The sequence below is a fragment of the Mustela nivalis genome, assembly GCF_964662115.1.
Source record: "Mustela nivalis genome assembly, contig: HAP1_SCAFFOLD_1907, whole genome shotgun sequence".
NCBI classification, from domain to species: Eukaryota; Metazoa; Chordata; class Mammalia; order Carnivora; family Mustelidae; genus Mustela; species Mustela nivalis.
The window spans coordinates 22,315-36,552 of record NW_028134757.1 but is presented as its reverse complement, the minus strand read 5'-3'; the positions used below and the strand labels follow the sequence as shown (position 1 = coordinate 36,552).

Here is a 14,238-nt window from a genome sequence, read left to right as displayed (position 1 = left end):
CTCCCTCTTCCTCTCCCTCTGCCCCTCCCCTTACTTGCATGCACTCCCTCTTTCTAAAGTAAAGAAAGACATGAACAGACATTTCTCCAAAGAAGACATCCAAATGGCCAACAGACATATGAAAAAGTGCTCAACATCACTTGGCATCAAGAAATACAAATCAAGGGGCACCTGGCTGGCTCAGTGGGTTAAGCCGCTGCCTTCAGCTCAAGTCATGATCTCAGTCAGGGTCCTGGGATCAAGTCCCACATGGGGCTCTCTGCTCAGCAGGGAGCCTGCTTCCCTTCTTCTCTCTCTGCCTGCCTCTCTGCTTACTTATGATCTCTCTCTGTCAAATGAATAAATAAAATCTTTAAAAAAAAAAAAAAGAAAAGAAAAAAAAAGAAATACAAATCAAAACCACACTGAGATACCACCTCACACCAGTCAGATTTGCTAAAATTAACCAGTGAGGAAACGAAAGGTGTCAGCAAGGATGAGGAGAAAGGGGAACCCTCCTACACTGTTGGTAGGAATGCAAGCTGGTGCAGTCACTCTGGAAAACAGTATGGAGGTTCCTCATAAACTTGAAAATAGAGCTACCCTATGACCCAGCAATCGTACTACTGGGTATTTACCCAAAGATACAAATGTACTGACCTGAAGGGGCACGTGCACCCCAATGTTCATAGCAGCAATGTCCACAATAGCCAAACTATGGAAAGAGCCTAGATATCCATGGACAAATGAATGGATAAAGAAGATGTGGTATATTTATACAATGGAATACTACGTAGCCATCAAAAAAAAACCCAAAATCTTGCCATTTGCAATGATGTGGATGGAACTAGAGGGTATTCGGCTAAGCGAAAATAAGTCAGTCAGAGAAAAACAATTATCATATGATCTCTCTGATATGAGGAATTTGAGAGGCAGAGTGGGGGGTCATTGGGGGGAAGGGAGGGAAAAAGGGATCAGGGAGGGAGATGAACCATAAGAGACTCTTAATCTCAAGAAACAAACTGAGGGTTGCTGAAGTGGATGGGGGTAGGAGGGATGGGGTGGCTGGGTGATGGACACTAGGGAGGATATGTATTATGTCCATAATACATATGTATTATGTCCCTGTAGACTGAAGACTGAAGATTCACAGACCTGTATCCCTGAAACAAATAATACATTATACATTAACTAAAAAAAAAGAAAAAAAAAGATATTTCTAATTCATGCAAAAACACCTGAGCATCTACAAGTCATTGTGGGGTGCCTGGGGGCCCTTGGCTGGCTCAGTCACTGGAGTATGTGACTCTTGATCTCAGAGTTGTGAGTTCTAGCCCCACGGTGGGCACAGAGTTTACTTTAAAATATCAATTAATTAATTAATAAAATAAAAGCCAATCTGACCAGGTTTCCAGAACAATTCCAATATTCTCTAAATAACAGCATCTTGATTATTGACAGATATCCCCCCTGCCAAAAAAAAGCAAAATATTACCTGGATGATCAGTGATTTGGAGTCCCTTAAAGAGCCACTTGCTGTTTGAGATAATGGCTTTCCTTTCATTTTGCATTCTTTTGAAAATGTTTTCAAGGTGTCCTCAAATTCGGCAAAATCTAAATACTATAAAAAAGAACATAGATGTATCTTTATTTCTCTATTTTAACATCAACAAAGTAACTGTCTTTGATGTAACTGTACCAGCTCAAAGTTGTCACCTATGTATAATGGGGTTAACAAACTGTCATCTTTGGGAGAATTCAGGATCCAGCTTTGAATTTACTTACTTGACACACACCTCCAGAGCCTAGAAAGACAGTATCATAGAAAATGCTTATTTACAGAAAATAAATTTGCTTTCAGAAAGAAAATGTAAGCGTCATGATTTGTGATCATTGTTAATAGAAGCAAAATGATGTGTGCAGCATTCCGAAAAAGGCAAAAGTGATCCTTGGAAGGCCTGACGGCTTTGGGTCTGGTAGGTCTCTGGGAATTTGCCACCTGGAACTGGCACTGTGAAGAGTGGCTGTCCTTCCTTAGGAACAGAAGACAAGCCATTAAAGATGGGCAACATCATCGGTGATCCTCGAGCACAGCGCTCCTGCTCCCCATCGCTCCCAGACACCCCTCTCTTGGCTTTCCCTATATGTACTCTACTCCTGTTCTCCCCTCCTTCTCAGTCTGTGGCAGTCACGTCTTGTATTTTACAATTCAGCAAATTTAAAATACACTAAAAGACGTGACTGCCTTGTATTTTACAATGCAGCAAATTTAAAATATTTAATATACAGCAAATTTAAAATACACTAAAAGACGTGACTGCCACAGACTGAGAAGGAGGAGAGAACAGGAGTAGAGAACCTCCTGTGGGCGGGCTCTTTCCCCAGGCCCTGTCCACAACCCTTTGCTGGGCCAGCTTTAAGAACACATTCAGGATCGCACCAACGAATTCCAAAGCTGCATTTCCAGGGCAGATGACTAGCTCCCAGGCTGTGGCTCACAGTGTCTGATGAATGGTTTAATCACAGATTTAAACAGCAGCCACGGTTTCTTGAGCACCAAGAAACTGTGCTTGCCCCATGCTAAAAGCATCAGAGAATATAAAAAAGCCTAGGGTGTGGGTCCTGTCCTTCAAAAGCTTTCAGTGTAGGAAATCTAAATGTCCATTAACAACAAGTTAAGTAGATAGAGCCACTCAGTGAAACAGTCTATAGCCTAAGAAGTATGAGGCAGATCACAGGAAGATATTCATGCCATATTACTGTCAAGGGAGAGAAGCCAAGCTTTAGAACAATGTGTATGCCATCATTCCATTTTGTAAAACAAATTACAGACATGCAAATATATTTTTAATAGTCACAGGAAAAAAATCTGGAAAACTAGGCTAACCCATTAATAGCGGTTCCTGCAGGAGCGGAACAGGGAAATAAACTTTTCATACTTCCACTTCGTTTGATTCTTTACTGCGAGCATATGTTATTATAATTTTCTTTCTTTTTTTTTTTTTTTTAAGATTTTATTTATTTGTCAGAGAAAGAGAGCATAAAAAGAGGGAACAGGAGACAGAGGGAGAAGCAGAAGCTGAGCAAGGAGCCCGATGTGGGACTTGATCCCAGGACGCTGGGATCATGGTCCGAGCCGAAGGCAGACACTTTAAGTGACTGAGCCACCCTTGTGTCCCTATTATAATTTTCTTTAAAGAAATTTTTTTCAAATGGCTTTAGGATTTCAATTTAGTTATGAAAACAAAAAATCATATAATGGAAAACAGGTAACTCTAATGTAAGGATGCATTATAAGACACTATAAAATTTGCTGCATTGTAAAATACAAGATCTCTTTCTGCGACCCCTGTGTTGAAAAACATACCTCTTTCACAAGTCCAAGTAATTCTGATTCATGAGCCAGAACATCTCCCATAGTGAACTGTTACTGTTATTTCACACAGCAAAAGTCTCTACAAGACAAAAACAGAAGATAAATGCTTTCATTTCAGCCATCTGTGAAATGATAACAACGTAGCTGTGGTGGGCAGAATAAGGCCCCCATCCAAATCCCCAGAACCTGGGAATATTCTAGATTGCATGGTAAGAGGGCATTAAAGTTGCACATGGAATCAAGCCTGCTAATCAGCTGACCTTAAAATAAGGAGAATATATATAATTATCTGGTGGGCCCAGTGTAATCACAGGGGTCCTTACAAGGAGGCAAGAGGGACAATGTCAGAGTGATGCTTCGCTGGCCCTGAAAGTGGAGGAAGGGCCCCAAGCCAAAGAACTAGTGCAGGCAGCCTCTAGATGTTCAAAAAGGCAAGGTACAGATTCTCCTCTGGAGCCTTCAGCAATGAACAAGCCCTGGGAACACGTTGATTTTAACTTAGTGAGACCTATTTCGGACTTCCATGTCGTCTTAGGCCCCCGATTTTTGGTTATTTATCATACAAAAATATGGAGGCTCACGTTTAAAGTAATTCTTTCTTCTATGACAACTACTAAAATGAATACGAACACAGGCTAGAAGGTGGTGTAAATGGGCATCGAGGATTGCTAGAGAGACTGGGGAAGATTAATCTTCTTATTTGGCTTTCTAATGTGCCATAATGTGGTATGTGTAATTCAAACAGTCAAGTCCACAAAGTACATTTTAGAACAAAACAGAATTTGATAGGGTTCATGCATTTACTTTAAAGAAGGATATACATTAATATTAATCTGATATAAATAAACTCACCAATCCTCACTCCGCCTCCAAATAAAAAGTAGTAATCATTCACACAAAGATATGGGATACCATTTGCAAGAAATTTCTTTTAAAGATTTTATTTATTTATTTGAGAGGGAGAGATCACAAGTAGGCAGAGAGAGAGGGGGAAGCAGGCTCCCTGCTTAGCAGAGAGTCAGATGTAGGGCTCAATCCCAGAACCCTGGGATCATGACCTGAGCCGAAAGCAAAGGCTTTAACCCACTGAGCCACCCAGGCGCCCCCTGCAAGAAAATTTTTAATGTTTCCTGAAGACCATAATCATTTAGCCTTACAGTCAGTAATGGAGGAGGAAGTGGTGTGCATTTACACAGGTGTTAACACAAACTCATGCACCAGGGAATGTATTAGGTCAGTTTTTGTTTTGTTTAGTTTAGAGAGAGAGCAAGCAGTGTGGTGGGGGGAGGGTGGTGCGGGGTGCACAGAGGGAGAAGGAGAGAATCTTAATCATGTCCAGCATAGAGCCCAGCATGGAGCCCAACACGGGGCTTGATCTCATGACCCTGAGATCATAACTTGAGCTGAAATCAAGAGTCAGAAGCTTAAAAGACTGAGCCACCCAGGTGCCCCATGGTTAGGTTTTTCATTACATTTAGGAATGCACAATATCTATGTACATTTCCAAACATTTAAATAAAATATTGCAAATCTTTTTAAAAAGTATTTTCTACTTTTTCTGTTTTCCAGGTGTGCCCAAAGAAGCCACTCCTTGTGCCCCACTCCCAGGCTCTTAAGCCAGATTTGCTGTCCATAACCCCAGGGGAACGACAAAGCCTGGGCACTAATCTTAACTGCCATTCGCTGGCACCTGATCCAGGGCAAATCACTGAAGCTCAGGGCCTCTTTTCTCTATAAAAGAAAGTGGAGAATTGACGTCTTCTAGTTCTAGGAACACATGATTCTGTAACATTACATTTTGAACTGCCCATTCCGGTGCATTTGATTTCAGTTATTTGAACACAAGTCAGGAAGGTTAAATGTAGTCATTTCCCTCTCTTCGCTGTCTTCTTGGTCTTACCACCGTCTTGTGGCTTCATCTCCCCGGAGGTACAGTGACACAATCTCCCGTTCTCTCTCTCTCTACACTTCCATTTCTATCCTACTAACAAGTGATCTTTGCCTTCCTGCTCACGACCCTCCCGTGGTTCCAGCACCCTCCAGAGGAAGGCTACACTACTTAGGCCCAACTCTCAAAGGCTACACAACATGGCCTCCCACACACTCTCCTTCGTTCTGTTAACTTGAGCCATGATAGCCACTGCGTGGCCACTCCCACCAGACAGCCACATCACATGCCTGCCCTCTCTTGGGGACTTTGCACTTAGTGCAGATACCCTCTGACATCCCCGTCTCCTTCAGTTGCTTAAATGTCACCCCTTCAGAAAGACTTGCCCCAACTACCCTTTGTACAGGGTCAGCCCCATCACTGCTCAGTCTTTCATCCTGTTTTATTTTCTCAACAGCACTAACCACTACCTGACTTGCATGTCCCTACATCTAAGTACTGCTCACTGTGGATTCAGGAGAGCACCTGTTCCCCTGGGGTGGCCAGTGCCTGGCATGCTGCAGTTGCTCAAAAATGAATGGAAGTAATTTCAGGTATGGGGAAAATCAAGCAAGGAAGGGGATAGGGCTTGGGGAAGAGGCATATGGGGCTATTTTAGATAGTGGGGGCAGAGAAGGCCTCCCTGGAAACATGTGGGCAGAGATGAGAGGGGGGACAGGGAGATCACCTCCAGATCTGGAGGACAGGGAGGGCAGGGGCTGCGGAGTGCTGAGGTCCCGTGGGTGAGAGGAGAGAAGCAAAGCAGACCCAGGAGGACTTAAGGTGCCGGGCCAGGTAGAACAGGCCTTGCGTAAAGGAGCAGCTTGCATGTACCAGGAAGCCCAGAGAGGGGACCGACAGGGGACTGCCACCACCCTAGTGACAGTTCATAACAGCGGGGTCTGCTCTACGGGAGAGAGACTGAGGGGACCGAGCGGTAAGGACGCCATAGCAAAGCCCAAGCTGGTGATAGGAAAGTCTGGATGAGCAAAAGGAATCTTGGGAAGGGCTCGGCTTCCACTTGTTAAAGGGAGAGGTGGCAAGACCTGCTGATGTGAAGGGAAAAGGCCAAGGGCGACGCTGGGGCCTAGGCAGATGCCATTTGCTGAGGTGGGGGAAACCGGGGGTGGGGGGGGTGTCTGAGAGGCCAGCTTGAGTGCCGCCCCAGCCATAAGTGTCACAGGCCCACAAAGCACCGGAGAGGGGTGCTGAGAAGGTTGGTGTGTGTGAGTTCAAAGTAAAGGAAAAAGTGATTTTCTGAGAGGCCAGCTTGAGTGCCCCAGCCATAAGTGTCACAGGCCCACAAAGCACCCGAGAGGGGTGCTGAGAAGGTTGGTGTGTGTGAGTTCAAAGTAAAGGAAAAAGTGATTTTCTTTTTCAACATTCCTTTGGCTATTCAGGGTCTTTTCTGGTTCCCATACAAATCTGAGGATTATTTGTTCCAGCTCCGTTAAAAAAAAGTTGATGGTATTCTGGTGGGGATTGCACTGAATGTACAGATTTCTCTGTGTAGCACAGACATTTTAACAATATTTTTTTTTTTTAAGATTTTTATTTATTTATTTGACAGAGAGAAATCACAAGTAGATGGAGAGGCAGGCAGAGAGAGAGAGAGGGAAGCAGGCTCTCCGCTGAGCAGAGAGCCCGATGCGGGACTCGATCCCAGGACTCCGAGATCATGACCTGAGCCGAAGGCAGCGGCTCAACCCACTGAGCCACCCAGGCGCCCCACATTTTAACAATATTTGTTCTTCCAATCCATGAACGTTTTCCCATTTCTTCCTCAATTTCTTTCATGAGTGTTCTATAGTTTTCCAAGTACAGATCCTTTGTCTCTATGGTTGGGTTTATTCCTACATATCTTAGGGTTTTTGATCCAATTTTAAATGGGATCGATTCTGTAATTTCTCTTTCTTCGGTCTCAGTGTTAGTGTATAGAAATGCAACTGATTGGGGCACCTGGGTGGCTCAGTGGGTTAAGCCACTGCCTTTGGCTCAGGTCATGATCTCAGGGTCCTGGGATCGAGTCCCACATTGGGCTCTCTGCTGAGCAGGGAGCCTGCTTCCTTCTCTCACTCTCTATCTGCCTGCCTCTCTGCCTACTTGTGATCTCTGTCTGTCAAATAAATAAAATCTTAAAAAAAAAAAAAAAAAAGAAATGCAACTGATTTCTGTGCATTGATTTTATATCCTGCCACTCTGATGAGTTCCTGTATGAGTTCTAGTAATTTTGGTGTGGAGCCTTTTGGGTTTCCCACATAGAGTATTACGTCATCTGCAAAGAGTGAGAATTTGACTTCTCTGATTATCTGGATGCCTTTAATTTCTTTTTGTTGTCTGACTGCTGAGGCTAGGACTTCTAGTACTATGTTGAACAGTGTTGATAGTAGACATCCTTGCCATGTTCCTGACCTAAGGGGAAAAGCTCCGAGTTTTTCCCCATTAAGAATTTTATTTGTTGGGCGCCTGGGTGGCTCAGTGGGTTAGGCTGCTGCCTTAGGCTCAGGTCATGATCTCAGGGTCCTGGGATGGAGTCCCGCATCGGGCTCTCTGCTCAGCAGGGAGCCTGTTTCCTCCTCTCTCTCTCTCTGCCTGCCTCTCTGCCTACTTGTGATCTCTCTCTGTCAAATAAATAAATAAAATCTTAAAAAAAAAAAAAAAGAATTTTATTTGTTAATGTTGAAAAAGAAAACCAAAGCTGGTGGCATCATAATTCCCAAACTTGAAGTTCTATTACAAAGCTGTAATCATCAAGACAGTATGGTACTGACACAAAAACCGACATACACATAAATGAACAGAATAGAGTCCAGAAATGGATCCTCAACTCTATGGTCATCTAATCTTTGACAAAGCAAAAAAGAATATCCAATGGAAAAAAAGACAGTCTCTTCAACAAACAGTGTTGGGAAAATTGGACAGCAACATGCAGAAGAATGAAACTGGACCATTTCCTTACACCATACACACACAAAAAAGACTCAAAATGGATGAAAGACCTAAATGTGAAACAGGAATCCATCAAAATCCTTGAGGAGAACAGAGGCAGCAACCTCTGTGACCTCAGCCTCAGCAGCTCCTTTCTAGACACATCTCCAAAGGCAAGGGAAACAAAGGCAAAAATGAACTATTGGGATTTTATCAGGATAAAAAGTTTTTGCACGGCAAAGCAAACAGTTATAAAACCAAAGACAACCAACAGAATGGAAGAAGATATTTGCAAATATCTTATCAGATAAAGAGCTAGTATCCAAAATCTGTAAAGACCTTATCAAATTCAACACTCAAAGAATGAATAATCCAGTGAAGAAATAGGCAGAAAACATGAACAGACATTTCTCCAAAGACATCCAAATGGCCAACAGACAAATGAAAAAATGCTCAACTTCACTCGGCATCAGGGAAATCCAAATGAAAACTGCAATGGGATACCACCTCACACCAGACAGATGGCTAAAATTAACAAGTCAGTAAACGACAGGTGTCAGCCTGGATGTGGAAAAGGGGGCACCCTCCTAAACTATTAGTGGGAATGCAAGCTGGTGCAGCCACTCTAGAAAACAGTATGGAGGTTCCTCAAAAAGTTGAAAACAGAGCTACCCTATGACTCAGCAATCACACTACTGGGTATTTACCTTAAGATATAAATGTAGTGATCCGAAGGGGCATGTGCACCCAAATGTTTATAGCAGCAATGTCCACAGTAGCCAAACTATGGAAAGAGCCCAGATGTCCATCGACAGATGAATGGATAAAGAAGATATGGTATATATACAAAATGGAATATTATGCAGCCATCAAAAATGAAATCTTGCCATTTTCAATGACATGGCTGGAACTAGAGGGTATTAGGCTAAGCGAAATACATCAATCAGATAAAGCAATTTTCATATGACCTTACTCATATGTGGAATTTAAGAAACAAAACAGAGTGGCATAGAGGAAGGGAGGGAAAAATAAAACAAGATAAGACAATACCAGAGTGGGAGACAAACCATAAGAGACTTCTAATCTTAGGAAACAAACTGAGGGTTACTAGAGGGGAGGAAGGTGGGGGGGGGGAGGTAACTGGGTGACAGACACTAACGAAGAAGTTATGTGATGTAATGAGCACTGGGTATTATACAAGACTGATGAACTCTACCTCTGGAACTAATAATACATTACATGTTAATTAAGTGAATTTAAATTAAGAACAAAAAAAGGAAAGGCGGGAGCTGGTGGTAAGCATTTCGGAATTGTCAGCATAAAGATGGCATTTCAGAAGACCAGGATCCCAAACAGACAGGACTCCTAAGGAGAAGGCCTAGCAGAACAGAGCTCAGGCCTATACCTGAACCCTGGAGCACTCGAGGACCAAGGGCTCAGGGAGAGAAAAAGCATCCAGCAAGAGACAAAGCAAGAGCAGGGACTTGTCAGTGGGACACAAGCAGGAGACTGCGGCACCTAGAAGCCCACATCAACTGCGACTACACATGGTCAAGTAACATGGGGCAGAAGACTTGAGCCCTGGATTTGGCAACATGGAGTCTGACAGTGACATGGATAAGGGCAGTGATGAAGGGTGCCTGATGAAGCGTTAAAGAGAGGAAGAGAAGTAACAAAGGAGGGACAGGGAGATCTGTCACAAAATGGAGAGGAGAGAACCTGTGGTGGCTAGAAAGATATGGGAGGTTTAAGGAGGAAGACATTATAAACAGCAGGTCTGTAGGTTGGTGAGAAGAACCTAGTTAGAGAAGGACAAATTGAGGTAGAAGAGAGAGAGGGTTAAGGAAACAAGGTTCCTGCCACACCCAGTATCCCACTGGAGGGCTGGGACCTAGAGAGGGCAAGGACAGTCCATCCCCTGACACAGAGGGAGGGCAGAGGAGATGGGTACTGACCAAAAAAATAGACAGATTCAGCAATGAGTAAAACAAGAAACAAGGTCATCAGCTGGCAGTAAGAGGCGTGTTGATAGCTGGAAGAGAAGAGCAGGCGGGAACCAAGCTGACTACCGACCTGTGGCACGATTTCCAATATTGAGAGTCTGCTTAAGACAACATGGACTCGAATCCAAAATGGAACCAGTCTGCACAATTCTGCAGTTTCTCCAGCCCCAGCTGTTGGAGTTAGATTAGCCCACGTGAGGTTTTTCCAGAAGACAGGGAAAAGAGAAAACAAGTGTAACAGTGATGGAGCAGTAGGGCTAGAGGAAGGGGGTGCCGGTGCAGGGGGCAGCAAATGAGCAACAGGGTCCAACATGTGCTGAAGGCGGCATGGCGCCTAAGATCCACTTCCGAGGTACATTCCCGGGAGCTTGAAAGATAAAAAGTGTGATCAGAGCAGAACAGGCGCTTGACTTTGGAAGTGATGCAGTATAAAACGTACATGACAATGGGAGTGGTGAATAAAGAGAATGGACAAAAGATACATCTAAAAATGAAGAAACTGGAGTGAGCAGCCAGGAGGGTGAAATCTCCAATAGAGGAGGCAGGGGGGTAGACAGTGAGCTGGGCGCTACAGGCTTCCTGGGGTTACACCTGTGCCCCTCTAGGCGACAGCCTCAAAGAAGGGCAGCGAGGGGTAAAGGCCCGGATGTGCACATCAAAGGAGCTGGGGGTTCTGAAGCAGGAAAGCAGTGGTCTGGAAGTAGCGGGGAGGACAGGACACCTACCCTTCCTGGCACCTGCAGACATGCCAGACTCATAAGGAGGAGAAAGACCACCTCCTGTTAGGGACCAGCATCTCTGCAGCTCTTCTCTGGACACACCACCCATGCCCCTTCTCCCCCTTCCCCACATCAGGCCCATCAGTGGTAAATCCCAGGCATTCCCCAGTACCAGTACCACATGCTCTTTCACAACCCCAAACCTTGTTTGATGTTCTCGCCCCACCACAAACTTGACTCATTGTGCTAACTGAATGTGGAACTGACCTCCTTCAGGAGGTCTCCTATGACCCCCTCCCCTTTCTTCTCCAACAAGGCATTCTCTCTCCTCTGGGGTACCTCTGAACTCTACCTTTACTTCTATTGCTACACTTATTACCCTGTTTACGAAGGCAGTGAGGTGGATTTATCCCTCCAGGGGTACCTGGATGGCTCAGTTGGTTAAGCATCCAATGCTTGATTTTGGCTCAGGTTATGATCTCAGGGTCATAAAACAGAGCCCTGTGCCAGCTCCACACTGGGTGTGGAACCTGCTTAAGAGTCTGTCTCTCCCTCTCCCTCTGCTCCTCCCCAAGCCCCCCCATCTACCACCCATGCACTCTCTCTCTTTCAAATAAATAAAATTAATTAATTAATTTGATCCCTCCAGAACCTAACAGAGCCTGGTGGACACCCAAGATATTTACAAATAAATGAAGTCCAAGCAAAGAGAACAGGATTTTTTTGAAGGCCCTGTAACAAGAGAACTTTGTTGTTTTTGAGAATTCCAGCTCCTTCCTACCTCAAAGCCTTTGCACACACTTTTCTCTCTGCTTGCAACATTTTCCTCCTTTTCTTCACCTGGCTAACCCCTGTCCTTAATAAACATCACTTCCTCAGAGAAGTTCTTCAAGGCTGTCATTTTTTTTTTTAAAGACTTTTTTTTTTTTTATTGTATTTATTTATTTATTTGACAGACAGAGATCACAAGTAGGCAGAGAGGCAGGCAGAGAGAGAGGGGGAAGCAGGCTCCCCGCTGAGCAGAGAGCCCCAAGCGGGACTGGATCCCAGAACCCTGAGATCATAACCGGAGCCAAAGGCAGAGGCTTAACCCACTGAGTCACCCAGGCGCCCAAGACCGTCATTTGAATAAGAGTCTACTGTGATGGTCTCTCAGTGAATGTGAGCCACTGCTGGGCAGTCTATTACTCTGACATTCTCAAAAATTGGAATTTTCTCTAAACATTTATACCATAAAAGTTCATTTATTAAGAATTTATTGTATGGGGGTGCCTGGGTGGCTCAGTGGGTTAAGCCGCTGCCTTTGGCTCGGGTCATGATCCCAGGGTCCTGGGATCCAGCCCCACATCGGGCTCTCTGCTCAGCAGGGAGCCTGCTTCCTCCTCTCTCTCTGCCTGCCTCTCTGCCTACTTGTGATCTCTGTCAAATAAATAAATAAAATCTTTAAAAAAAAAAAAGAACTTATTGTATGCCAGGCAGCGTGCAAAATGCTTCACATTTAGTCTTCACAATACACCTGAGAGATGAATGTGACTTAAATTCTTTTACAGATGAGGCAACTGAGGTTCCAGAAGTCTGAGATGCTCCCCAAAATCCAGGCAGTAAGTGACGAAGGTCAAAATTTAAATCCAGGGGCGCCTGGGTGGCTCAGTGGGTTAAGCCGCTGCCTTCGGCTCAGGTCATGATCCCAGGGTCCTGGGATCGAGCCCCACGTCGGGCTCTCTGCTCAGCAGGGAGCCTGCTTCCTCCTCTCTCTCTCTGCCTGCCTCTCTGCCTACTTGTAATCTCTCTCTGTCAAATAAATAAATAAAATCTTAAAAAAAAAAAATTTAAATCCAGACCGACTCTAATCACTACATAGCATTATGCCAAATGCTAGGACCACCTCAATCAGAATCAGCCGGGGTGCCTGTGCAAATGAAATTCCTAGAACCACCCTGATCTTCCTGAACACCATAGCAGACACGACGTCCAGCGACTGCTTTAAACAAGCTCTCTGCATGACTTTTACACACACTCAAGTTTGAGAAGCACTGCTCTACTTTATGCAAAAACTAGAGAAAACTTCTTCAGCCACTCCTGGGGGTTGCAGTGTGGCAGCTTATTTTCTGTGTAAAGGGCTCTCGGACCTACAAGCTGGCTGAGTAACGGGAAGGCTATGGGATTTGTCTGCAAGACAAATGGCTAGCATCCTAGTTCTGCTTGGATCGGATGAAGTCTGGGGAGGAGGTTAGCTGATGCAGATAATGGAGGGGCTCCATCTAAAAGCCCCAGGCTACCCGCTCAGCCGTCATTACCCAGCGAGACGGCTTGCGCCCCCTTCCAAGTGTGGCTCACCGAGGCACAGATCAGGAACTACTTGCGGGAAGCAGTCGGGCCTGTCCTCGGTTTATCCAGGAGGCCTCCTCGGGCCCACGCCAGAATAAGCGCCCAGGGCGGCTGACCAAAAGTGGGGCGTTCTGCAGGGGCTGCCAAGCTGGCTCTCCTCCGGGGCGAGCGCCCCGCAGATCCTCCGCCCTCGGGGCCCACTACAGCTCCTTCTGCGCGGGGGCTGCGGGTGCCGGGCAGCCGGACCGCGTCGGGGGACACGCTTACCTGCTGCACCACCGCGGGAACCCTCCACAAATCCACTCGGCCGCCACTTCTCCAGCTGTCGCCCCGGCAACCGCCGCCGCCAGCCTAGCATCACGTGGGGGAGACGCAGCCAATCATGGGACGCGCCGGCGCGGAGCCTCCTGGGAGGAAAGGCGGGCCCTTTCGGAGACCGGGCTGTGAGGATTCCGGGCGTCGGATATGAAGCGGGTGTTTGCTGGTGGGTGGGTTCTGCGGGTCACCTCCTGCGGGGAGGCTTCCCGGTCTTCCTCTCCACGACTTCCCCATTCGTTCATTCCACAGACATTATGCCCAGCTCTGGGGATGAGCCGACGGAGCTCAACACCTAACCTCAAGGAGCTCGTTCTATCCCAGGGAGAACAAGCGGCGAGAGATCGCAGTACGAGGTGGTGATCGTGGGAAAATAACCCAGGCGTTGTTATTCCCAGTTTACAAGAGCGACCTTAGAACCAAAAATGTCGCCCAGAATCTGCCTAAAAGCTTCACACTTACACCCTACTGCAGCAGTTTCCTGGAATTTTAGAGAAACTTTTATTTTTTCCCAACACGTGAAGTTTTGGTTTTCAAATAACACAGGAGCACAGATCCTTCCTCTCCTTGTACATGGTGCTTTGGAGCTCAAATTAAACAGCACTGAAAGAGCACCTGCCAGTCCCCAGCTCAGCTGGAGGTGGGGGAGCTAGCTAGGGGCAA

The 14,238-nt window shown here is 45.7% G+C and overlaps 1 protein-coding gene across 1 annotated transcript in view; it reads right to left on the bottom strand.

Annotated features, from left to right (window-relative positions):
- The window catches only part of LOC309858140 (lisH domain-containing protein ARMC9), a 67,292-nt gene extending 53,648 nt beyond the window's left edge, over positions 1 to 13,644 (bottom strand). The window contains exons 1-3 of the mRNA XM_082750829.1: positions 13,528 to 13,644; positions 3,347 to 3,434; positions 1,475 to 1,600 (exon numbers count right to left, since the gene is read on the bottom strand). Of these exons, the coding sequence (XP_082606955.1) occupies positions 1,475 to 1,600; positions 3,347 to 3,397 (177 nt within the window). The 5' untranslated portion in view covers positions 3,398 to 3,434; positions 13,528 to 13,644. The remainder of the gene's footprint in view (positions 1 to 1,474; positions 1,601 to 3,346; positions 3,435 to 13,527) is intronic.
- Between the last annotated feature and the right edge of the window lie 594 nt (positions 13,645 to 14,238).